The 24451-nt window shown below is 41.6% G+C and overlaps 2 protein-coding genes, 2 long non-coding RNA genes and 2 other non-coding genes across 7 annotated transcripts; 2 read left to right on the plus strand and 4 right to left on the minus strand.

Annotated features, from left to right (window-relative positions):
* Positions 1-521: 521 nt before the first annotated feature.
* Positions 522-18467, plus strand: cacng2a (calcium channel, voltage-dependent, gamma subunit 2a). Its single transcript, XM_077735391.1, has 5 exons — positions 522-1255; positions 1323-1726; positions 8440-8523; positions 16617-16757; positions 17109-18467. Exons 1-5 carry the CDS (start codon positions 1188-1190, stop codon positions 17651-17653), a joined length of 1242 nt encoding a protein of 413 aa, XP_077591517.1. The 5' UTR covers positions 522-1187; the 3' UTR covers positions 17654-18467.
* Positions 13673-19351, minus strand: LOC144209154 (uncharacterized). 2 transcript variants are annotated; one of them, XR_013329012.1, is made up of 6 exons: positions 18852-19351; positions 18050-18082; positions 16590-16790; positions 14812-14896; positions 14619-14730; positions 13673-14143 (listed from the first exon to the last, which is right to left on the minus strand). It is a non-coding gene; the product is annotated as an uncharacterized LOC144209154 (long non-coding RNA). The 2 variants fall into 2 exon arrangements; XR_013329011.1 differs by having other exon boundaries at positions 16590-16793.
* A 386-nt stretch (positions 19352-19737) lies between these two features.
* On the minus strand, positions 19738-22933 carry rpl3 (ribosomal protein L3). The gene is made up of 10 exons (XM_077734775.1): positions 22784-22933; positions 22172-22364; positions 21821-21989; positions 21281-21416; positions 20884-21070; positions 20619-20779; positions 20441-20542; positions 20281-20376; positions 20084-20203; positions 19738-19853 (listed from the first exon to the last, which is right to left on the minus strand). Exons 1-10 carry the CDS (start codon positions 22784-22786, stop codon positions 19809-19811), a joined length of 1212 nt encoding a protein of 403 aa, XP_077590901.1. The 5' UTR covers positions 22787-22933; the 3' UTR covers positions 19738-19808.
* Positions 19918-20049, minus strand: LOC144209233 (small nucleolar RNA SNORA54). The gene has a single exon (XR_013329059.1). It is a non-coding gene; the product is annotated as a small nucleolar RNA SNORA54 (small nucleolar RNA).
* LOC144209235 (small nucleolar RNA U83B) lies at positions 21141-21236 on the minus strand. The gene has a single exon (XR_013329061.1). It is a non-coding gene; the product is annotated as a small nucleolar RNA U83B (small nucleolar RNA).
* LOC144208765 (uncharacterized) lies at positions 22905-24370 on the plus strand. The gene is made up of 3 exons (XR_013328918.1): positions 22905-23162; positions 23488-23707; positions 23790-24370. It is a non-coding gene; the product is annotated as an uncharacterized LOC144208765 (long non-coding RNA).
* Positions 24371-24451: the final 81 nt, after the last annotated feature.

Genomic DNA, 24451 nt, shown 5'->3' on the forward strand with positions numbered 1-24451 from the left:
ACGTCGCAAAGTGACGTTTTGGTGTCACATGAAGGGAAAGGTCAGCAAACGTGGAGGGAAAGAAAGGCTCATTAGGACATGAAATTCAAGGTACAATTTCAACCTCTCAGGAAGAATCCAATAGTGTTGATTTTTAACGCCCTTCTAGTTCAATGCTTATGCATTAAAATATGCTACTGTATTTCCGTTAAGGCCTATGAATACACTATAAAGCCAATTTGAACAATCTATACTTCCCATCGTTCATTGACCTTTGACATTTGCTGTAATGAACATACTTGTCCACGGTGTGGCAGTAAAACTCAGTTAACTAAATTGCTTTCCCTTAAACACTTCAAAACCTTTAATTTTCTCGCATGCCAATTAACACTTTAATAAAACCATCAAAAACGAATACATGTATTTTTCAATTTTGGATAGCAAACCACAACGTACTCGAACCGGCAAGTAAAACGCCAGGGGAAAGGAGAGAGAGCAAAACGCACGCACACACAAGTACACACACACTCCACTCGCTCGGAGCCAATTAAAAATGTTGGCGTAACATCTGAGCGAAGCCACCATTGCTGCTGCACTGCGCATGCACGCACACGACTACCGCGTGCGGCGGAGCTCGGGCTGCATACCGACCGGCCGAGGAGCGTCCATGTGTTTGCCATCGTGACATCTCCTCAGCGAGAAAACCACGACAACGACGCCGCCGTCTACAAAGAGGAGGAGGAAGAAGAGGCACCCATGCGCCCAGCCGGTACGCAGCAGGCGACTTGGGCTCGCCTTCGGGCTCATCCGGCCGGAGCAGAGTCGTGGAGAGGCGGCGTTCCCCCCAAGCCTCTCGCCGTATGTGCTGGACTGACGATCGGACGCTCAGCTGTCCGGACGCCCCCCGCCTGGTGAGCCCATCCCGACCCCGAAGGAAAGAAGCCTCGGTCCGGCTCTCGGAGAGCTCCCTATGGAAACGGAAGACCAGAATTTCCGGAAAAAGGCCAATCGTTTGACGGAGATGATGATGATGATGATGATGATCTCGATTCTTTCCCTCTGGGCGATGAATGCCTTTTGACTTTGAGTGGGCTGCTTTTTTCTTCTTCTTCTCCGTTTTTTTTGTTGGTCCTTGGAGCGTTAAATCCCAAATTCCAGGACGCAAATCCCATGTTTTGCTCCCATGTACAGCGTTCGTCTGATGATTTATGGACGTGCGTAGGAACAGGTTGATCCCACAAAGTGCTGCCTCCTTTTTTTCAAAGACCAGAGCGAGGTTTGAGGATTTAGCATCTTTCATTTTTAATTTTTGAAATTGATTAGTTTTTTTTTCTGTTGACCAGTCTTCATCCCAACGCAACCATAAGGCTCCTGGCTCCTCCACGTCACCCTCCTCCTCCTCTTCCTCCTTGTCGCCCCTCATCCTCATCCCCGTCCTCCTCCTTTTCCGCCTGGCTGAGGTCCCACGCTCCGTCAAATATTTACTTCCTGTACATCAAGCGGAAAGGGGGTTCCCCTTTCGTGGAATGCGGAAACATGGGCCTGTTCGAGCGCGGAGTGCAGATGCTGCTGACCACGGTGGGCGCCTTCGCCGCCTTCAGCCTGATGACCATCGCGGTGGGCACCGACTACTGGCTCTACTCGCGAGGGGTCTGCAGGAGCAAAAGCGCCAACGACAACGAGACCAGCAAGAAGAACGAGGAGGTCATGACGCACTCGGGACTCTGGAGGACCTGTTGTCTGGAAGGTAGGAACCTGCAAACTCGGTATAACTTTTATAGTCTGGTCCAAAAAAAAGGCCAAAGGTCAACGTTGACCACAGTGGGCCGCCAATGCCATCCTTTGCCATTGATGAGATTGTTTGGACGATAGCAGTTCCTGGTGCTAATGTGCTAAAGTAGATAATTACATAAGACGTAATGTAGTACAAGGGTTCAGATGTAGTTTTTTACCCTTCAGGGTCATTTTTGTTCAAATGAAAAGTATTGTCTTTTTTAATATCAGTTGGCTAAAAGATTTACGTTGTATTAAAAGGGGAAGATGATTTTGGAGTTGAACTTTTAGGGTGCTACTGAAGCTTTATTTGCTAGGTTACATAAGCTTCAATACTATCTACACTGCTTGAACATAATGAAGTGGAATAGTACCATAGTGATATAACTCCCAATATCTATTTTTGCTAATATTTTCTTCCATAGAGGCCCAACATGATGCTAGAGTGCTCCCAAAAAATTAGAACCAAGGAAATATTTTAGTGCAATACTGGTCTAACTGAGCATGTATCAGTAATAATCTCAAAGTTCTACACAATAGTGGTCCAAGTCCCCCAAATTCTCAGGTGTATTCCCATTTAATGTAAAGATGGATCCTGGTATGCAAATCCAAGTGCGGTAGTGATCCAAGTGAGGATTGGCTTTCAGATTTGACGTCTATTGCTGTATTTGGCAGCTCGTGGTGACTTGGTCTGTTTCCACATTGTCCAAAATAGCTTTTGGGGGGCAAAATGATGGTAGTCTCGCATTGGCCCAGAGTCCCAATCAATAAATGGGCTTCTTGGCGGCCTTTTTGTGCCAGCGTTGCGCCAGCGTTTTGACCCCAGGCCGTGTGTTTGATTCCCACCAGTTGCGTCGTTGTTTGCACAGAACAAATCGATAGGAACACAACGCCGCCGTGTCAGCGCGCCGGCAAAACGCCCGCGGCCTCGTAACGACACCCCGGCCGGCGTCCGGCGACCGCTCGTCGGCGTCGTGACCGGCGTAGTACGGCTAGAATGGGCGTGGCTCTATCTTGCCACTGCTTTTTATGAAGTTTAATGTGCTTCCTTCCTGGCTAATGTTGTGTTGTTTTGAGCGATTGGCTAATTAGGAGAATGGATTTTGGGATGCTATCCTTTTTCTCTACCACGTGGAAAGTCGAGAAAGCTTCCGAGGCATCTGATCTGCAGCACATCGCCTTCATCCCAAGAGTTAGTGAATGAGTACTCCTTGCTGTCACCTCCATCTGTCACTCCCCCCACCCTCGATAACCCCCCCATTTTGGCCCAGAGCCGCCCTCCGGTCCGCTTTGGGGTCGGTGCCAGAGCCGGGCGCTCCCTCTCCTGCGGGTAGCGCCACGTAAACAAGTGTGAACATTTGAAAAGAGACTTATCTTCTATTCTTATGGGAGCTTTCCATGCAATTCCTGAGGCGGATTTTTGTTGTGAAATGGACATTTTTTAGGGTATTTTTTTAATGCCAGTTCATGAAATTTCATGAATAGACCCACAAAAAGGCTTTTATTTGGATGTCTCAATTATGAGAAAACTCCATATAAAAGGAATCATACCTGAGAGGTAGACATTTTGTCTGAAATGGCCATTTTTGGATATGCTAGAGCGCTTTTGACAATTTGGTGCTTTTCTTTCTTAATGCCAGTTCATGTTAGGGATTGGTTTGCTATTTCCAACCCCCCCACCGCAGAAGCGGAATGCCGGCGAGTCGGCAGCCGAGACGAGCTGCCCGCTAATCGCGCATCCGTCGCGTCGCGTGTCATGCTAAAGCGCCGTCGAGTCCCTTTTGGGACGCTTGAACTCGCTCGTCGCCGCTTCTCGGCACGCCAGCGTCCAGGAGACGATAAACGTGGCGAGAACCCGCACGGAATCCCGTTTGGAAATTCCACCGACGGCATTTTTTTGCCCCTTACGTCATCTGTGGCATCACCGGGGTGGTGGCATGGAAAACACGTACGCCCACTCACGTCGTGGCGATTGGCGTTTGATCCGTTTGGACTGGGAGGGACGGCATCAATTGTAAAATTTGGATTTGGGGAGAAATTTTTGACATGCTCGGTGAGCTCTGAGAAAATCTTAATACTCTTAGTCTTCATTTTTTGGTACAAAAAGCACGTATTGTTGACTTTTAGCTTGCTGGATGTCTCACTGACGCTAAATGAGTGACTATCACATATTTTTGCTTGTGACTGAGATTTAGCTGTTTGGAAACGTAAGAAAAGTTGAATGGTGTCTATGCCGCAAATATGGAAATATGACAAAAGACGCTGGTTGTATTTGGCGAAATGTTTTCCGGAAGTAAGTAGCAACACGCGTCCAGTGCCGCAAGGTCACATCCATATAGACGGACGGACGGACGAATGGACGCACACAGAGTGCGGGCGGATACACGCCAGCACTCTGTTCATTAACTTTATGGACTTGCTGTTTGACTGCAAGAATCTAAGCGATTGTAGACAATGTAGCTTAGCATGCTTAGTAAAATGGCATTGTAATGCAAAGACTGCTTTTACTGCACTATAGAATCTTTTTGTGATAGAAAAAAACGAACTTTTTGATATTGTGATAATAGGGAATGTTATGTTTTTTTTCCCCCAAATTTTAGAAAATAATTTTGAGAATATTTTGGTTTCATCCCACATCCCAAATGCTCTAAATTGCCCTAGTATTAGGTAAAGTTGTGAGTGTCTCCTGTTGCCTGTAGTTAGCTGGGATAGGCTCCAGCACCCCCGCGACCCTGGTGATAAAGAAAATGAATGACTTGCAAAGTGCTCCAATCTAAGCACAATATCTCCCTAGCTTTTGTTCTCGCAACATTTACCGCCGCTGCTGTTTGGCCCTGCAGTGGAAGATGACATGCGGACACTCACGGAATTGACAATGGGCCCAGCGGGAAGGGGGCGAGGTAGAGGTGGGGGGGCATTAGAAGATGGTGGTGGTGGCAAGGTATGTGTGTGTGTGTGTGTGTGTGTGGGGGGGGGGGGTGTCTTTGACGCAGCCACACTGCAACCATCGGCGTTTTCTTTCCCTAAAGATTAGCAAGGGGAAGAAGGAAAAAAAACCCGCAGCGAAGCGCCACGCTGAATACTGGATGTGTCCCCCGATTTCCCCCCCCCCGTCCCCCCCCCAACACACCCACGCAGCATTTTGACCCGTGCTCACCCACCCTCCACCCCACCCCACCCCACCTCGCCTACCGCCATTGTAGCGCAGATCGATAATCACAAATGAGTTCTTCCTGGGATGGATGAAGAGCTTGTAGAAACTTGTTGTGCCCCTTTTTGGGGGGGCTTTGAAAAATGGACTGGCGTTTAGCCTACAGCAAGCTAGCTTGAGCTAAAGGTTGATTTTCACTCAGCTTGAATAGCTCAAATAGTCGGTGTTATAATCATATGATCCAATATTCATAATTGTAGAAATGAATTGAACTAAAAAATAATAACTAGTGTGAATTGATATTTGTATTAATATCTTAGTATCATATTGCTAATATTTTTTTTTTAATTGCTATTTTTTTTAATCAATATTAGTCAATTGGCCTATATAGGGGTTAAAGGTCAAAACAACACACATTTGTAACTCATTAAAATTCAATGTTCATTAGAGCCTTTCTAAAAATTAAATAGCATAACAGCAGAAGTATGTTTTGTTGCTTTATTGATATGAAAATAAAATGAATAACATTTTCAAAGTTCATTAAAAAAACATATCTATATATTTATATTCCATAGTTTCCTGACTCATTGGCTGCCATTGACAATGGCAGCTGTATAGTTCATTTAAACTGGGTGAACTGGGATGCTAACGTTTGAGTGCTATTTACGAGGCTAGGTGCAGTCTAGGTGGTTGTCAATTAGTTCTTTGAGGGTTTTTTGGGGGTCTTAATTGGCCGGACGCAGTGTTTGTCATTTAAGAGTGTGAAAAGAAGTCTGGTGGTCAGCGCGGCGTAATCCGCAGGCGCCGCTTTTTCGCGCCGCCGTCTTTTGGCTGCAGTTTTTTCGCAGCTCAGCGAAGGTGCCGTAATTGGCAAAGATGGTAGAAGGTGACTTTGACGGCTTATCTGCGCCTTTTTAAAATGGCCAACCAAAAAAAAAAAAAAGGAAAAAGGCCAGATACCCTCTGAGCGAGTCCGCAAAGTCGCTCGGCGGAACACGTAGCGCTCCTTCATTGGGCGGCGGCCAACGGGCGGGAAAGCGTCACCAACGGCCGGGCGTCTTGTCTTTGGGCGCCCCCGACTTTATCTGGCTGGAAGGAAGAGCTTATCGCTTGCGCTGAGCTCGCCACTTTTTAGGAAATGGCTGGCGCCAGAAATCTTTTCCAACTTGACTTTGGCCAGATAAGCAAAAAATAGAGAGAAAAAAAAATAGGAAAGTCATCCAATCAATCATTTTAAATTCCAAAATATATTTAAAAGTTCAAATAAGCACTATTCAATAAATCCTTAGCCGTCATTTCACTAAAAAAAGTGGTTGAAACAAACAAGGATTTTTAAGAAATCATGCTTTAAATGTTTCAAGAAAATGAACCAAAAATAGGACATCTTTTATTAGCCTGCTGGCATAGATTTATACACCAAGATTGTTTAAATTTTTGGTTGCGTCCCGCTACTTTTCCCCGTTTAGCTTTTGCGGCTCGCTAACAGCAAGACGAGTTGACGAGGGGTCGTCGGTCGCCAGTCGCCGCCTCGTGGGGACGTTTATTCAGATGAATGTGATGATTAGCAAAATGAATAGTGTGTGATTATGAAGATAAATGGGACCATTAGAGAGAGAGAGAGCTTCCTTGTGCAGGACAAATCGAAGAAAAAGCAGTCTTTTAGGGTAGAAAAATGGCCTTACTATACATCCTCTCTGTTTTTTTGCTTTAGTATACATTGTGGCCTTTTTTTAACCAAAAACCTTACTATACATAGTCTTTTATTATAATTAAATAAAACCTTTATTATACATGGTCTGTTTTGACAAAAAACTAGCTATACATTTGCATTTTTAACAAATAAGCTTTACTATACATAGTCTTTTTTAGCAAAACAATAAAACTTATCATACATGGTCTTATTTTAAAGCCTTAGTATACATTTTTGACCAAAAAAAGTATTTTTTTAAAACGCCTTACTATACATGGTCTGTATTTTTTAGCATTTAGTATTTAGTATCAATTTTTTTTAAAGGCTTACATTGTCATTTTTTTTACTTCAAGCATTAGTATACATTGTCATTTTTAAACGAATATAGGCCTTACTGTATATGGTCTTTTTACATGAAAATTAGCCTTATAAATACATGGTTATTTTTGTTTTGAATGGAACATAGCCTTAGTGTACATGGTCTTTTTTTTCGTAGTACCTACTTTGTGTGCGGGTATCCTACTTTGTGTGTGTGTGTTGTCACACCCCTGGGTGCAGATGCGCCATATGATCTCCACCTCCTCACTGTAACCACGGCAACCCAAGCCACGTCCACATGGCAACAGCTGCCGTAGGCACCGACATTGTGGGTTTGGGGAGGGGGGTCGCGGTACCCTCGGCCGCTGACGCATCCGCCGTCCGCTCGGAAAGTTTGCGAAAATTCCGCCCACCGCCGCTCGCAAAGTGAAGAGGCCCTCCATGTCTTCCTCTGCTCCCTCCCACTAAACTGACCCCCCCCCCCCCCCCCCCCCCCACATCACCTTTCCCATCGTACATCCGTTGGTGTCTCATCAAGCTTTTGTTTGATGACAGCGGCAGGCTGCGTGGGCCGGCCGGCGCCACCCGGATGTCTCCGGAAGTCTACGTTTCTCTGCTTTTTTACTTTCAATGTAGTACTTTGTTGGTATGGCATTTCCATGACCTTTGGCCTTTCTAGCCCCAATACTTTTCAGTTTGTCTTCTGGGTGTTGTCCCAATACTTTTGTCAACTTGGTACGTATGTGTGAGTGTATGTGTGCCGCTGGTGTTTTATGGCCGCAAGGACTAGAGTGGACGTGGGGGTCACGGGGTCAGCGTGAGGTTCATTGCGTTGGCACTGCAGTAAAGAAGGAGGGGCTAATTTTTCTAACCTTTTACACTGTAAAAAGTCTTTGCCATAACGTCTGTAGTTTCCCGTAAAAATGTCTAAGATATATCTTCAGTATGATATAAATGGTTAGTATGAGACGTTAGGTTTTATATCCAATATTCTTTCTTTCTTAGAAATGTTGTTGTATTTATTGTTGGTCCAAAATATTTTTTATGAAGTGTTTATGCATGACTTGATGTGATTTTGTTGGCTTGAAAGCTGCAGGCAGGCAGGCCTTATCTTGCTCTTTTTATTCTATTTTTTTGAAGCACTCAGCGTTTTAGCTTTTAGTGTGAACGGGACACTTTAGCGGCATCCCGCTCGGTTCCCGTGTTGAAGTCTCTCGATGGCATCGTTTGGTTTCTTACTACAAATAACAAAAATGAACTGGAGTAATTGTGGTTTTGACTTGCGTATGTCAAAATAAGAAAAAGTGGACTCATTTGTTCCTTTATCATAATACAACTTTTAAAGCAAGGGTGTCCAAACTTTTTATTGACACATAAGAACATAAAAACAAGAATAGAAAAAATAGAAGCCATGCAAAAAATGATTTGAAGAAAAAACCAATCAGAAAGTGCATTATTTGTTGTTGTTGTTGGTGTTGTTGTTGTTGTTGTTGTTGTTGACGTCTTTTTGTTTTCTTTTGCTTGACAGGAAACTTCAAGGGCATGTGCAAACAGATCGACCACTTCCCCGAGGAGACGGATTACCAAGCCGACCCTTCCGAGTACTTCTTGCGTGAGTACACACCCGCACAATGGTGGGAACCTACAAAACAATCCTCTCCATTGGTTATCCATTTTTAAAAACCCTTACTATACTAAGTCATTTTTAATGAAAAATGTCTTACTATACTATGTCGTTTTTTAAAGAAAAAAATCCTTACTATACTATGTCATTTTTAATGAAAAATGTCTTACTATACTATGTCGTTTATTATGAAAAAACGTTTATCATTTAAAAAGCGACATAGTATAGTAAGGCTTTTTCTCTTAAATGATGACATAGTATAGTAAGGCTTTTTCTCTTTAAAGACGACATGGTATAGTAAGGCTTTTTTTGCTTAAAAAACGACATAGTTTAGTAAGGCTTTTTGTCTTCAAAAACGACATAGTATATGTAAGGCTTTTTATCGCAAAAAAACAACATAGTATAGTAAGGCTTTTTAATCGCAAAAAAACAACATAGTATAGTAAGGCTTTTTATCGCAAAAAAATGACATAGTATAGTAAGGCTTTTTTCATCAAAAAACGACATAGTATAGTAAGGCGTTTTTTCGTCAAAAAACGACATAGTATAGTAAGGCTTTTTTCATCAAAAAACGACATAGTATAGTAAGGCTTTTTATCGCAAAAAAAATGACATAGTATAGTAAGGCTTTTTTAATCAAAAAACGACATAGTATAGTAAGGCTTTTTTCATCAAAAAACGACATAGTATAGTAAGGCTGTTTTCATCAAAAAACGACATAGTATAGTAAGGCTTTTTTCATCAAAAAACGACATAGTATAGTAAGGCTTTTTTCATCAAAAAACGACATAGTATAGTAAGGCTTTTTATTGTCAAAAAACGACATAGTATAGTAAGGCTTTTTTCATCAAAAAACGACATAGTATAGTAAGGCTTTTTATTGTCAAAAAACGACATAGTATAGTAAGGCTTTTTTCATCAAAAAACGACATAGTATAGTAAGGCTTTTTATCGCAAAAAAACGACATAGTATAGTAAGGCTTTTTTCATCAAAAAACGACATAGTATAGTAAGGCTTTTTATCGCAAAAAACGACATAGTATAGTAAGGCTTTTTATCGCAAAAAACGACATAGTATAGTAAGGCTTTTTTTCGTCAAAAAACGACATAGTATAGTAAGGCTTTTTTCATCAAAAAACGACATAGTATAGTAAGGCTTTTTATCGCAAAAAAACGACATAGTATAGTAAGGCTTTTTATTGTCAAAAAACGACATAGTATAGTAAGGCTTTTTTCATCAAAAAACGACATAGTATAGTAAGGCTTTTTATCGCAAAAAAACAACATAGTATAGTAAGGCTTTTTTCATCAAAAAACGACATAGTATAGTAAGGCTTTTTATCGCAAAAAAACGACATAGTATAGTAAGGCTTTTTATCGCAAAAAAACGACATAGTATAGTAAGGCTTTTTTCATCAAAAAACGACATAGTATAGTAAGACTTTTTATCGCAAAAAAACGACATAGTATAGTAAGGCTTTTTATCGCAAAAAACGACATAGTATAGTAAGGCTTTTTTTCGTCAAAAAACGACATAGTATAGTAAGGCTTTTTTCATCAAAAAACGACATAGTATAGTAAGGCTTTTTATCGCAAAAAAACGACATAGTATAGTAAGGCTTTTTTTCGTCAAAAAACGACATAGTATAGTAAGGCTTTTTTCATCAAAAAACGACATAGTATAGTAAGGCTTTTTTCATCAAAAAACGACATAGTATAGTAAGGCTTTTTTCATCTAAAAACGACATAGTATAGTAAGGCTTTTTATTGTCAAAAAACGACATAGTATAGTAAGGCTTTTTTCATCAAAAAACGACATAGTATAGTAAGGCTTTTTTTCGTCAAAAAACGACATAGTATAGTAAGGCTTTTTATCGCAAAAAAACGACATAGTATAGTAAGGCTTTTTATCGCAAAAAACGACATAGTATAGTAAGGCTTTTTTTCGTCAAAAAACGACATAGTATAGTAAGGCTTTTTTCATCAAAAAACGACATAGTATAGTAAGGCTTTTTATCGCAAAAAAACGACATAGTATAGTAAGGCTTTTTTTCGTCAAAAAACGACATAGTATAGTAAGGCTTTTTTCATCAAAAAACGACATAGTATAGTAAGGCTTTTTATTGTCAAAAAACGACATAGTATAGTAAGGCTTTTTTCATCAAAAAACGACATAGTAAGGCTTTTTATCGCAAAAAAACGACATAGTATAGTAAGGCTTTTTTCATCAAAAAACGACATAGTATAGTAAGGCTTTTTATCGCAAAAAAACGACATAGTATAGTAAGGCTTTTTATCGCAAAAAACGACATAGTATAGTAAGGCTTTTTTTCGTCAAAAAACGACATAGTATAGTAAGGCTTTTTTCATCAAAAAACGACATAGTATAGTAAGGCTTTTTATCGCCAAAAAACGACATAGTATAGTAAGGCTTTTTTTCGTCAAAAAACGACATAGTATAGTAAGGCTTTTTTCATCAAAAAACGACATAGTATAGTAAGGCTTTTTTCATCAAAAAACGACATAGTATAGTAAGGCTTTTTTCATCAAAAAACGACATAGTATAGTAAGGCTTTTTATTGTCAAAAAACGACATAGTATAGTAAGGCTTTTTTCATCAAAAAACGACATAGTATAGTAAGGCTTTTTATCGCAAAAAAACGACATAGTATAGTAAGGCTTTTTTCATCAAAAAACGACATAGTATAGTAAGGCTTTTTATCGCAAAAAAACGACATAGTATAGTAAGGCTTTTTATCGCAAAAAAACGACATAGTATAGTAAGGCTTTTTTCATCAAAAAACGACATAGTATAGTAAGACTTTTTATCGCAAAAAAACGACATAGTATAGTAAGGCTTTTTATCGCAAAAAACGACATAGTATAGTAAGGCTTTTTTTCGTCAAAAAACGACATAGTATAGTAAGGCTTTTTTCATCAAAAAACGACATAGTATAGTAAGGCTTTTTATCGCCAAAAAACGACATAGTATAGTAAGGCTTTTTTTCGTCAAAAAACGACATAGTATAGTAAGGCTTTTTTCATCAAAAAACGACATAGTATAGTAAGGCTTTTTTCATCAAAAAACGACATAGTATAGTAAGGCTTTTTTCATCTAAAAACGACATAGTATAGTAAGGCTTTTTTTCGTCAAAAAACGACATAGTATAGTAAGGCTTTTTTCATCAAAAAATGACATAGTATAGTAAGGCTTTTTATCGCAAAAAAACGACATAGTATAGTAAGGCTTTTTATCGCAAAAAAACAACATAGTATAGTAAGGCTTTTTTCATCAAAAAACGACATAGTATAGTAAGGCTTTTTATCGCAAAAAAACGACATAGTATAGTAAAGCTTTTTATCGCAAAAAAACGACATAGTATAGTAAGGCTTTTTTCATCAAAAAACGACATAGTATAGTAAGGCTTTTTATCGCAAAAAAACGACATAGTATAGTAAGGCTTTTTATCGCAAAAAACGACATAGTATAGTAAGGCGTTTTTTCGTCAAAAAACGACATAGTATAGTAAGGCTTTTTTCATCAAAAAACGACATAGTATAGTAAGGCTTTTTATCCCAAAAAAACGACATAGTATAGTAAGGCTTTTTTTCGTCAAAAAACGACATAGTATAGTAAGGCTTTTTTCATCAAAAAACGACATAGTATAGTAAGGCTTTTTTCATCAAAAAACGACATAGTATAGTAAGGCTTTTTTCATCAAAAAACGACATAGTATAGTAAGGCTTTTTATTGTCAAAAAACGACATAGTATAGTAAGGCTTTTTTCATCAAAAAACGACATAGTATAGTAAGGCTTTTTATCGCAAAAAAACAACATAGTATAGTAAGGCTTTTTTCATCAAAAAACGACATAGTATAGTAAGGCTTTTTATCGCAAAAAAACGACATAGTATAGTAAAGCTTTTTATCGCAAAAAAACGACATAGTATAGTAAGGCTTTTTTCATCAAAAAACGACATAGTATAGTAAGGCTTTTTATCGCAAAAAAACGACATAGTATAGTAAGGCTTTTTATCGCAAAAAACGACATAGTATAGTAAGGCTTTTTTTCGTCAAAAAACGACATAGTATAGTAAGGCTTTTTTCATCAAAAAACGACATAGTATAGTAAGGCTTTTTATCGCAAAAAAACGACATAGTATAGTAAGGCTTTTTTTCGTCAAAAAACGACATAGTATAGTAAGGCTTTTTTCATCAAAAAACGACATAGTATAGTAAGGCTTTTTTCATCAAAAAACGACATAGTATAGTAAGGCTTTTTTCATCAAAAAACGACATAGTATAGTAAGGCTTTTTATTGTCAAAAAACGACATAGTATAGTAAGGCTTTTTTCATCAAAAAACGACATAGTATAGTAAGGCTTTTTATCGCAAAAAAACGACATAGTATAGTAAGGCTTTTTATCGCAAAAAACGACATAGTATAGTAAGGCTTTTTTTCGTCAAAAAACGACATAGTATAGTAAGGCTTTTTTCATCAAAAAACGACATAGTATAGTAAGGCTTTTTTCATCAAAAAACGACATAGTATAGTAAGGCTTTTTTCTTTAAAAAACGACATAGTATAGTAAGGCTTTTTATTGTCAAAAAACGACATAGTATAGTAAGGCTTTTTTCATCAAAAAACGACATAGTATAGTAAGGCTTTTTATCGCAAAAAAACGACATAGTATAGTAAGGCTTTTTTCATCAAAAAACGACATAGTATAGTAAGGCTTTTTATCGCAAAAAAACGACATAGTATAGTAAGGCTTTTTATCGCAAAAAACGACATAGTATAGTAAGGCTTTTTTTCGTCAAAAAACGACATAGAATAGTAAGGCTTTTTTCATCAAAACACGACATAGTATAGTAAGGCTTTTTATCGCAAAAAAACGACATAGTATAGTAAGGCTTTTTATCGCAAAAAAACGACATAGTATAGTAAGGCTTTTTTCATCAAAAAACGACATAGTATAGTAAGGCTTTTTATCGCAAAAAAAATTACATAGTATAGTAAGGCTTTTTACTTCAAAAAACGACATAGTATAGTAAGGCTTTTTATCACAAAAAACGACATAGTATAGTAAGGCTTTTTATCGCAAAAAAAACGACATAGTATAGTAAGGCTTTTTACTTCAAAAAAACGACATAGTATAGTAAGGCTTTTTATCACAAAAAACGACATAGTATAGTAAGGCTTTTTTCTTAAAAAAAAGACATAGTATAGTAAGGTTTTTTTTAATGAAAATAGACATGGCATAGTAACCTAATATCTGATGTAAATATCCAATTCAGAACTGCTCCCCTCCATAGCTCTGGGTCAAAAAGAACAAGTCCAACACAAGTAACAGTTTTAAATATGCTTGTTGTTCCACGGCGGTCTTAGGGTTCCACCCTTTCTCTCCTGCGATTGTCCAGATGTCTCGGTAACATTGTGCTTGTGCATGCACCACGCTTGCACCGATGGATGTGCATGCATGTATTCAAGGAAACACTCTCCCTGTGCGCGTCACCAAAGAAGCAATGCAAAGCCCCGCTCCACTGGGATGATTTATGGGCTCAGCTGGGGTGCAGAGAGGTCAGTTTGGGGACACCCGTGCTTCACTGCAATCAACAAAACACAAGATTAAAACATCACCAAACTTTGTTGTTTTTACAAAAAAATAATCACTTTATTGTTAAAACAGATCGGGATTCGAACCCAGGAACCTGGCTCTCAGAGGCTATTGCTCTAACCATTCACCCAGCAGGGCCTTGAATAGTGAGTAAAAAAAAAAAAATTTGACATGGGTTTAGAACCCGTCACTAAACCCATGTCATTTTTTTTTTTTTTACTCATTACTTCAGGCATTGTTGGGTGAGTGGTTAGAGCGATAACCTTTGAGAGCCAGGTTCCTGGGTTCGAATCCCTGTCTGTTAAGTGTTTTTTTTTTTTTTGTTGTAAAAACAGAAAACAGAAAGAGAATCAAAAATTTTGAACATGACAATATATAAGTAAGGATTTTTTAAATAAGAAAAAGGTTAAAATCTATACAAACAACAGAAGAAATAGGGCCACTTGGTGTAGGGATTCACTTACCTGACTGTGGTGCGGGCAGGCAGGCTTGGGTCCAATTCCTGCTGGTGGTGGTGGTGGCAAGATTGTGGGAATTCTTGTCACTGGTCACCTGTTGAGTCCCTCCAACTTAGGGCTGTTTAGAGTGAAAGAATTTTAAAATCTATTACATAACAAATATGAATTCATTTATCTTCCATACCACCACCATACTCACCAGCAGGAATGGAACCCGCAGCAAAGTCAGCACAAGGCAGTCCACCAAAATCCATCAAGTAGACAATACTTCAAACGCCAGTTTCCTATTGCAAAGAGGTTGAAATTGGTCAAAAGAGTATATAAAAATTCAAATTGACACATTAAACCATCATTGTATGAACGAATCCCATTGAAATTTGGAAATCTCCCCCAAATTTGCACTTTCTACTGGTCAAAATACTATCTTCCAATACATTGTATCGCTGCACATTATTACAATGATTAGCATGGTCATATTCTCAAAGGTGGTCATGATCATAAGCCTTCCTCCTCCTCCTCTACCTCTTCTTCTACCATTGCATAATTTGCAGAATGTCACTCCAGGTGAAGGTTCACCCGGTAGTGACAATACACATGCCCAAAAATGGAGTTGGGGGAACCGGTGATGTCATCGCAAAGTGTAGCACAGTGCCAAAACAACTCGCAAACACACACACACACTATATTTCATTGAAATGACGTTTTGCTTTACATCGTGTGTGTAAAAGAAAGAAGAAAAAAAACGTACTCCACATCATGTCACGATAGACTTTAGAATTCCAGTAGACGATAGTGCGAGGATGTGTGTGTGCGTCAGTTTGCACACTCGGATGGCTGCATTATATAAGGCAGCCCAAGCGAGCGCCGCTGGCTTTTTAGATCATGCCGTGTCTGAGCTCCCATCATGCACCACTCGGCCGGCTGAGCGACAAGAAGATGAGGAGGAGGAGGAGGAAGAGGAGGAAGGAAGACTCAAGCGCAAAGAGGCGCTTGCTTGGTTATGCAAGAAAGCTTTTGGACAATCAATACTAGCTCGTGTTAAACGGCAACGCGCGGTTAGGAGTCAAGTCGTAAAAAATCACATCATAGCACAATTTAGGTCTTGTGACGGTGGCGTTGGGTCAAATCGGAAGAAAAAAAAACGGCATACGAGCACATTTATGCAAGTAAAATAAAACATGACTTTATCCACAAGTAGGTCGAATGGAAAAAAATGATGTCTCATTAGCTATGGGAAATGAAGTTTGGTGCATTTGCTTTCATTTAGGTCAAAATCTTATTTTACAGCGCAAGATATCATTACAAAATACATAGTCTCAGGTCCATGACTAAGAAAAACCTTTAAAAAATAAGCCCAAATAATTGAAGTGTATCCGGTCGTGGGTAACCCTAACGAGTGTATTTTTTGGTCATGGACGTTGGCGCTGGCACGAGTTCATCTGAGACTATCCGCCACTATTGACGAGTGCGGCGGGAGGGGTTGGATGGCCCCCACCCCGGGGCCCACAAACAGACTGGACCCTGGCCTCAACTGCCCGCATAAAATCGACGGGCGGGTCTGGCTTTGGACACGCACGCATGCAGAGGCACGGGCGGGGCTAGGGCGTGTGCGCTATGATACGCTAACAGGGGCTGGGTCGCCTAGGTAACAGATGGCCTGCAGACACCAGCCAGCAAATTAAAAGCTCATCTTTTTTTTTCTGCACCCAAATGATTGATGGCGATAGCCAATCAGTTAAATAAATGACATTATTTACAGCTATGGAACTATGTTGAGGTTTTGTTATGCTAAAAACTAAAACTTTTACCTGCTTTCTGGCATTTTATTTTTGGTGCTAATTTGGAAGCTGGATTTTTTTCACAGATTTTTTAGATTATAAATTATTCTATTGGGTTCTGGAGGTCTATTTTGCGATTTGAATAACGGTTAAAAAGGGTCAAAGGTCATTGAGGTCCTAGAGAGTTGTAAGTACTCACGTATGGCGTACTTGTTTGCGTGTGCAGGCGCAGTGCGGGCGTCCAGCATCTTCCCCATCCTCAGCGTCATCCTGCTCTTCATGGGAGGCCTGTGCATCGCCGCCAGTGAGTTCTACAGGTCCAGACACAACATCATCCTCAGCGCCGGGATCTTATTCGTGTCCGCAGGTCTGTTTGCAACTCCAAATAGTACTTCTTTCCCTGCTGGTGAAAAATACAAAAAGTATTTAGTCAGGTTTCAAATGCTGCTAATACATTGGCTGCCATTGACCACCCATGTTGACAATTTGAATTCCGAGCGCTCGCTCATAAGTTGAAATTGTTCAAAGTTGATCCAGTGCTATATTTTGTATTATAATTTACGTTTAAGGCCTATAAAAGTATTTTGAAGGTTTATAAAAGTGCATTTGTATGTTTAAGGCTTGTATAAGTAACCAGCATTGGTTGGTACTGAAAGAAACTTTTTTTTAAAAATGGAGATTACATATAGTATCTATTCCCTCTGTGTGGTCATGGCAGGCTTGAGCAACATCATCGGTATCATCGTGTACATATCAGCCAACGCGGGCGACCCGTCCAAGAGCGACTCGAAGAAAAACTCGTACTCGTACGGCTGGTCCTTCTACTTTGGGGCGCTTTCCTTCATCATGGCCGAGATGGTGGGCGTCTTAGCCGTCCACATGTTCATCGACCGCCACCGGCAGTTGCGGATGGGGACCCACGCCGCCGCAGAATACCTCCGGGGCTCCACCTCGGTGCGGACCCCCAGCTACCGCTATCGCTACCGGCGCCGCTCGCGTTCCTCGTCCCGCTCTACGGACCCGTCGCGGTCGCGGGACGCCTCGCCGCTGGGCCTCAAGGCCTTCGGGACGCTGCCCTCCACCGAGATCTCCATGTACACGCTACCGCGCAACACCCTCAAGTCGGGGGCGCCCGCCAATGCCGCCAACTACAACTCGGAGAGGGACCACGACTTCCTGCAAGTGCACAACTGCATTCAGAAGGACGCCAAAGACTCTACGCACGCCAATGCGGCTGCCAATCGGCGCACCACCCCCGTATGAGGGGACGCCACCCCCCACCCCCCCATCGCCCTTTTTCTGCATGACTCTCAGGAGCGGTCGGCGCCGTCCGAACCCACGCTTCCTTTATTTTTTTTGGGGACTTTTGCATTCAAACTGTGAATTGTTACAGCTCAGCCTGTGACCTCTAGTAAAAGTACTATGAATATAAAAATCTATATATAACTTTTATAACGATTCTTAAGAACAATCAAGAGATACCGATTACTGAAGCAAAAAAATACAAAGTCTATACGTGATAAGAAAGTGCTTTCGGTAACTCTTTTAGAAGACTAGAGTGATAAAATATTAAGTTATTTGGATAGAGCAACAAAAAAGAATAAAAGAGCCAGAAAATCCAAAAATGAAGTGCATGCCATTTAACTGCAGAGAACTTACGTTTTTAGGGCTCTATTTTTGTGGATGCCGCATCTGAAAGACAAAAAAATATATTATAGTCATTGGTGGTGGAGTCATTCATGATCGGCACTTGGCGTGAAAATAGAGTCCTTCCTCTCTCTACCAGAAGAAACAAACGCCTTCTATAATTTCACGTGTATTTGTTTTTTATTTATGTATTTATTTTTGCTTTTGTGAGCCAAACCAAACAAAACACATTTTATAAACAATAGTTTAAAGACAAAGTACATGTAACATCTATTGTTTGGGAAAGCTCACACAGCCTTAGCCATTTTTGTGTGTGTTTTGTTTCAAAGGGAAACTCTTGAAAAAGGTGCCAAAAGCCAGCGATCCTTCTACTTGGATGCATCAACAAGTCCTGATGAATAAATACCAACCCTAAGGGGAACAAGCAAAACCTTGTGTGCGTGCATCTCTAGGGCAAAATTGGCTTTTAATGCTCTTATCTACCAGGAAATAAAAAGATACTTAAATGACTCCTAAAGGGAAGAGATTGGATGGACACTATGAAGGGTGGGATCAATGGTTTGTGGGGGGCATTAATTAAGACCAGATAAGTTAGTGAATACTTCTGGGTGAGGCTGACTAAGTGCAGTTCTTTGGGTGTGGTAACAATAATCAGAGGGGGTAGGATTTGGAAGAATGGGGGGGTTGCAGGGAAAAAATATTGAGCTTTGGGCTACTATGTGAAGACTAATGTGTAAGGGAGTCAAAAAATGGCAGTACTGCATAGAGATAGGGAAGTTGTATTTTTGGGGTCATTGAGAATGTGTGGGCTCACCTTATACAAGACTTGGCTAGACTCAGGAAGCACTTGGGACTGAAGATGGGTCACTTGAGTGGGCAAGACAATCCACTCGTGCGGTAATAAAAGGTTGTTGGTCCAATCAGGATCTCCCCATTCTCTTCCGGCAGTGCATGTGAAGTACATAAAGACACGGGAAGTTACATAAGCTGACATGGAATTGACCTTTGTGTGACTTTAGCGTGTTGTGGAAAACGGGTAATGTCAAGCACCCACCGGAGCTTGGGTGGGGGGATGAACGGCGCCCTCTCGGATGTGGCTGGTGGATACTAGCATGTTTGCGTTAGTGCGTGTCATCTTTGTCCAGGCTCAGGGGCTGGCGACGTTTGCGCTGACAACACATGCTGACTGGGCTCACCTCAGGTTCTTGGTGGTGAAGGGTCACTAAGAGTTCAAAGGGAACGGAAGAGAGAACACACAAGGGGTTGGTTGGATTAAGTGTGTAAACAGTGACTCACTGACTGCCATTGACCACGACAGACGTCCAAGGCTTTTTGAACCAGGAAGGCGAGCGTTGAATGGCCTTGGTTGCACTGCCATCTGCTGGTCACAAAGTGTTTTGCGAAGAGGGATGGGGTGCATCCTTTGCAGCAAGGTCAGCACCTGCACATTTATTGTTTACAAGATGGCACAGCAGGCATTTTTTGTACTATTTAAACTATTCTCTACTTTGCTAAATCCTGTCATTTTAATCGTTGGCCTTGCCATACATTTTAAAAATGAACTGGCAGCTAGAATGGCCATCTATTGTGCCAATGGAAGACAATAAGGAATTAAACAACTTTTTCATTTTTTCTCTGCAGACTACCATGTCATGTCAAGTGTTTGAGGACCCATTAAACTAGAAAGAAAGACATTGAAATCAGTTCTGCTTTCCTTTTTTTTTTTTATTAAACTCTGAAGACATTACAGGCAAAACAGAGCTGATCCACATTAGGCAGTATCCTCCTTGATCAGGCGGTCCTTCTTGAGGGGACCCTGTTAACGTAAATGAAAAAAATTAGTTATTTTTGATCATATGAACAGAATGCATTTTTATAGTTAGTGTTTCCAGAGAGTGAACAGGGAGCAAGCACAAAAAAGGTGCTACTCCCCTGCCTCACTGGATTTCAATTTGGCACCAGAATGGAACCCGTGTTCCCACGGCAGGGCAACCAGGTTACGAAAAGTGCGTTCCACTTGTTAAACGGCGCAAGACTGAGGCTTACCATGAAGGCCTTCTTTTCCTCCAGGGTCTGGAAACGACCATGACCGAACTTGGAGGTGGTGTCGATGAACTTCAGATCGATCTTCTCCAAAGCACGGCGGCTTGTCTGGACCAGGAGAGACTGGGGAGGCAAAAACAGTACATTTAAAAACTGATTTTCAGGTATTTTTTCTTAACGTATTTTTTGTTGTTGTCTACCTTGCGAAGGGTCAGCACCCTCTTCTTGGTTCCAACCACACAGCCTTTGACCATTATGAAGTCATTGGTGACCTCACCATAGTGGACAAAACCACCCTGTTCAAATAAAATTGTGTTAACAACAGAATATCCAAGACAGCTATCTTTCTCCAAGTCTTACCAGAGGGTTGATGCTCTTGTTGGACAGATCGTACTCGGTAGAGGCGTTGTTCTTAACCAGCTTGCCGTCTTTCTGGTGGTAACCCTGGCCGATCTTGTAGATCTTGAAAAGCAACAGAGTTGTTAGGAAAGAAAACTTCCAGAAGAGAGATGAAGTACAAGTGTGTGTGTGTGCCTACCTTCTTGTTGATCTCCGTCCTGTGGTGGTAACCCTTCTGACCGGCACGGGCCACTGAGAAGGCCACGCGGGCTGGATGCCAGGCGCCGATGCAAGCAACCTTGCGCAGGCCACGATGGGTCTTGCGGGGAAGCTTCTTTGTGTGCCAACGGCTTGTCACACCTGCCAACAAAAGTTGCATCAAAACGACTGCCGAACAGTAAACAAACCCAATGGACACCAATGTTTTTTTTTTTTTAAAACCTGCAAATATCGAATATGGTCACCTTTGTATCCATGACCCTTGGTGACCCCAATGACGTCAATCATTTCGTCCTGGGTGAAAACGTTGGCGATGGGCACGGCCTGCTCCAGCTTCTCGCGGGCCCAGTCCACCTTGTCGGACACGGTGCCTCCGTTAAGCTGCACCTCCATCAAGTGGGACTTCTTCTGCTTCAAGGGCAGGAGGCGCATCTGCCGCAACACAAAGAGCAAGGTGGTGAGCCAGGAGGCCATTTTAAACAGGTACCTGGCTTGCGCTCGACCGGGTCTCAGAAGGAAGGCAGCTGGAATTACTCTTCACTCTTATAATCAGGCGCCATGCCTGACGCAGAGTTCCGTGGTCTCATCACCGACAACACGCACACAAAATCCGGAAGCCAAACGCCCCACTTTAGAACTGACCTGCGTATGAGCGATGATGCGAATGATCTGGCAGTACTTCTTCATGGCGTTAAAGTCCCTCTCGAGCTGCTTCTTGCCCTCGTCATCCTGCCACTTCTTGCTGTACTTGGTGAAGGCCTTCTTTTTGGACTTGTACCTGAGGCGACAACGCGGTTGGCGACAGGCCCCTCATGACCGCAAGGGTCAGCGGAAAGACACGGTGCCAGGATTGTGGCTCGTGGCTACGGCTTCTAAGCAGAACTTTCCACCAGCCAGAGGAGCCCGGAGGCGGGAGCCACCGTTAATGTTAGAATCGCTCAGGGAAAGAAAACAAGAACTCCCCTAAGCTGCTAACATCTGCATGGCAGGCAATGCTTCTCAAGTCATTGGCTGCCATTGGGGGCAATAGAAAGATCTAAAAATGACATTAGATAGATTGGCCACACAGTAACTTTGATTTTATGACCACTTATAGGCACAAGGATTGTAGAGCTGTGTGGGTCAATGGCAGCTATGACAATTGAGAAGCACTGCCCATCAAATCTGGAGTAGGGAATTCACCAGTTCTTGTAAAAGCGCCGTTTGCACTCGTCGCTAACATGCTCGGCAAACACCGTCTTGAGGGAGCGCATGCCGCGGGGGGTGTCAACGTAGCCCACCACGCCGACCACAATCATGGGAGGAGTCTCCACAATGGTGACGGCCTCCACTACTTCTTTCTTGTTCACCTCTGTAGGACGCACAATCTATCATATTTCTTGCAAAAACTAAGCAAATAGACTACTTGAAAGGTTTGCTCAGGAAATTTGACAATCACCAGGGACTTATTAAGGTCCATTCTGTCCGCCCGTCAAATAGCTTCATCACAGGAATTCTTAAGTAATTTTAACATAGTCATGTTAATCGACTCACTTGATCCAGGTCGGTCCACCTCGCGAACGATGTGGGTCATGCCGGCCTTGTAGCCCAAGAATGCGGTCAAGTGGACGGGCTTACTAGGGTCGTCTTTGGGGAAGCTCTTGACCTTACCCCGGTGACGGCTGCATCTCTTGCGGGGCAAGAAGGCCAGCGAGCCGTGGCGGGGAGCCGAAAACTTACGGTGAGACTAAGATCAAAGCAAAAAGGGAACTCATGAAATTCCTTGATAACGAGTTAGCTGTTAGCGGCTATAATGCTAGCGGCGCGCCACGTTGCTAACACTAACTGCAAAATTTAAAGCAGTGAGCTAAACACTTTCTTGGGTTATAGCCATTAAAGTAAATACAACGTGCAACAAATGTTATCTTATTGTTTACTTTTGAAAAATTTGAGTGAACAGAGTCACGCATGTTAGGCCACGATGACTGCGTTTCTCACATGATCCAAGTCGAATAATACCCATCGGCGAGATAATTCATCCTAGTATATTCAAATTTGGTGAAAATGCTCTCTGTAGAGCTTTGAAAAGTTGGAGGCGAAAGCGATGTCAACGATATCACACGGATTGACATTTTCAGGCCGGGAGGACTAGCAAATTTCACTCACCATCTCGTCTCGTGTCCAAATGAAAGAGAACCTCGAAATCACTGACAAGACGATATATTGCAATGCACCTATCGCGAGACCAAAAGCGGCTTCACTGAACAAGCCCCGCCTTGACTCGGCTCACTGCTCTGTCATTGGTCCAATTGCTATCACGTGGGTCTACGGACGCCATGTTGTTAGCCCGAGTGTCACTTTCCAGGTTTATTTAGCGTTTTAAAGTGAGAAAATGGTTTGTTGTGTGGCTGTAGGCTGTTCCACTCGTTTCAAACAAGGCGTGCGGATGCATCGTTTCCCTAGAAACCCAGAGAGACGACGCTTGTGGGAGATCAAAGTCAAACGAGTAGGCTGGAAAGCGCACAACAACACTTTTCTCTGTGACGTAAGTTTACATACAGTGAGTATAGTAGTTCAGTGCTGCTGTAGACACGTGGGCGGAAACGTCTAATGGGTTGCCATAGACGGTGATAAACGTCCAATCCATTGGAATGGGGAGGGTTGGCAAATTGATTGGCCGTCTATTTGTCACGGCTGGAAGTTTTTAACAGTCACTGAAATGGACGTCTATCATTGTCAATGGCACTGAAAGTAAATAATGTGATCCGGTCAAATGATGAATTGCTGTATTAGTGATCTTTTATAAAATTCAGCTATGAATTAATGCAGTGTTAAAATCCAAATTAAATCCCTGTGAATTAACATTCCAGAAACATTTTGATGATTCTCAACGAGAGTTGAACCATCCTGAAAGACCACTGAAATGGAGCGCTGTGCCCAATATTTTTGCTCACATCAAGCAAGTCATACCAAGGGCCCCCAGAAAACCAAGATCCCTGCGGGTTCCTACCAAATTCTGGAATGAGCTTGACCATCCATATGCTCATAAAAATCATCCAAATAGTGGTATGGCACATGTTTTGCTTCCAGGTCGGTATTTACTTTTCAACCACACTGTGACTTTAAATCAAACATCAATACAAATTCACTCATTTCTACTCTTACCCCCCAGATGTCAACATAGATGGAATCATAGAAGTGAAAGTCCAATCTCCAGATGGCATCTGTCCTGCAGCCGTCGTTTCGGTAGATCCTTATGAGCAAATTCACAAACTGGAAATTCAAAACCTCCTTTTACAAAGGAAAATTCGGCATGAGCAACGCTTAAGAAGAACCATGGCAAATGAGCGCATGGTCATGCAAAAGAAAATGATGAAGCTTTTCAACACTGACCAGATTAAGAATATGAGCAAATCATCACGTTCCTTCAAGTGGTCCAGAGATTCGTACAGAAAAGCCTTAAGACTAAGAAATGCCTGTGGCAAAACGGGTTACCAAGAACTTTTACGCCAATGTTTCCCGCTACCTTCTCTTCGTTCTCTGCGACAGACGGAGGTTGTGGCTTTGGAAGTGGACATTTTACAGGAGACCAACCAAAAAGTTTGGGATGAAACGTCAATCGATGCTGCGGGTCCAAATGTTACTCTACCCGAAACACCAACACTCGTCTACATTGTTTCTTAACTGAATTACTGCCATTGGTGGCAAAATACACCCAATCCTCTCCCTCATTTTCACACTGAATTAAAAAAACTAACAAAGTTTGTCTTAATGATTGTGTTTTTTTCCTCAATATTTGATGTGGTATTTTCCCTAGGTGATTTTCCTCCAATT

The sequence above is a fragment of the Stigmatopora nigra genome, chromosome 15 (assembly GCF_051989575.1).
Source record: "Stigmatopora nigra isolate UIUO_SnigA chromosome 15, RoL_Snig_1.1, whole genome shotgun sequence".
NCBI lineage: Eukaryota > Metazoa > Chordata > Actinopteri > Syngnathiformes > Syngnathidae > Stigmatopora > Stigmatopora nigra.

What these genes read in the sequence shown, in the direction of transcription:
- cacng2a (XM_077735391.1), top strand. Translation starts at nt 1,188, where the DNA reads ATGGACGTGCGTAGGAACAGGTTGATCCCACAAAGTGCTGCCTCCTTT. An exon ending in TTTTCAAAGACCAGAGCGAG is followed by an intron (nt 1,256 to 1,322) that starts GTTTGAGGATTT and finishes TCTGTTGACCAG; the next exon opens with TCTTCATCCCAACGCAACCA. An exon ending in GATCTTATTCGTGTCCGCAG is followed by an intron (nt 16,758 to 17,108) that starts GTCTGTTTGCAA and finishes TGGTCATGGCAG; the next exon opens with GCTTGAGCAACATCATCGGT.
- rpl3 (XM_077734775.1), bottom strand. An exon ending in ACAAGAGCATCAACCCTCTG is followed by an intron (nt 20,377 to 20,440) that starts GTAAGACTTGGA and finishes TTATTTGAACAG; the next exon opens with GGTGGTTTTGTCCACTATGG. An exon ending in AGGAAAAGAAGGCCTTCATG is followed by an intron (nt 19,854 to 20,083) that starts GTAAGCCTCAGT and finishes TTACGTTAACAG; the next exon opens with GGTCCCCTCAAGAAGGACCG.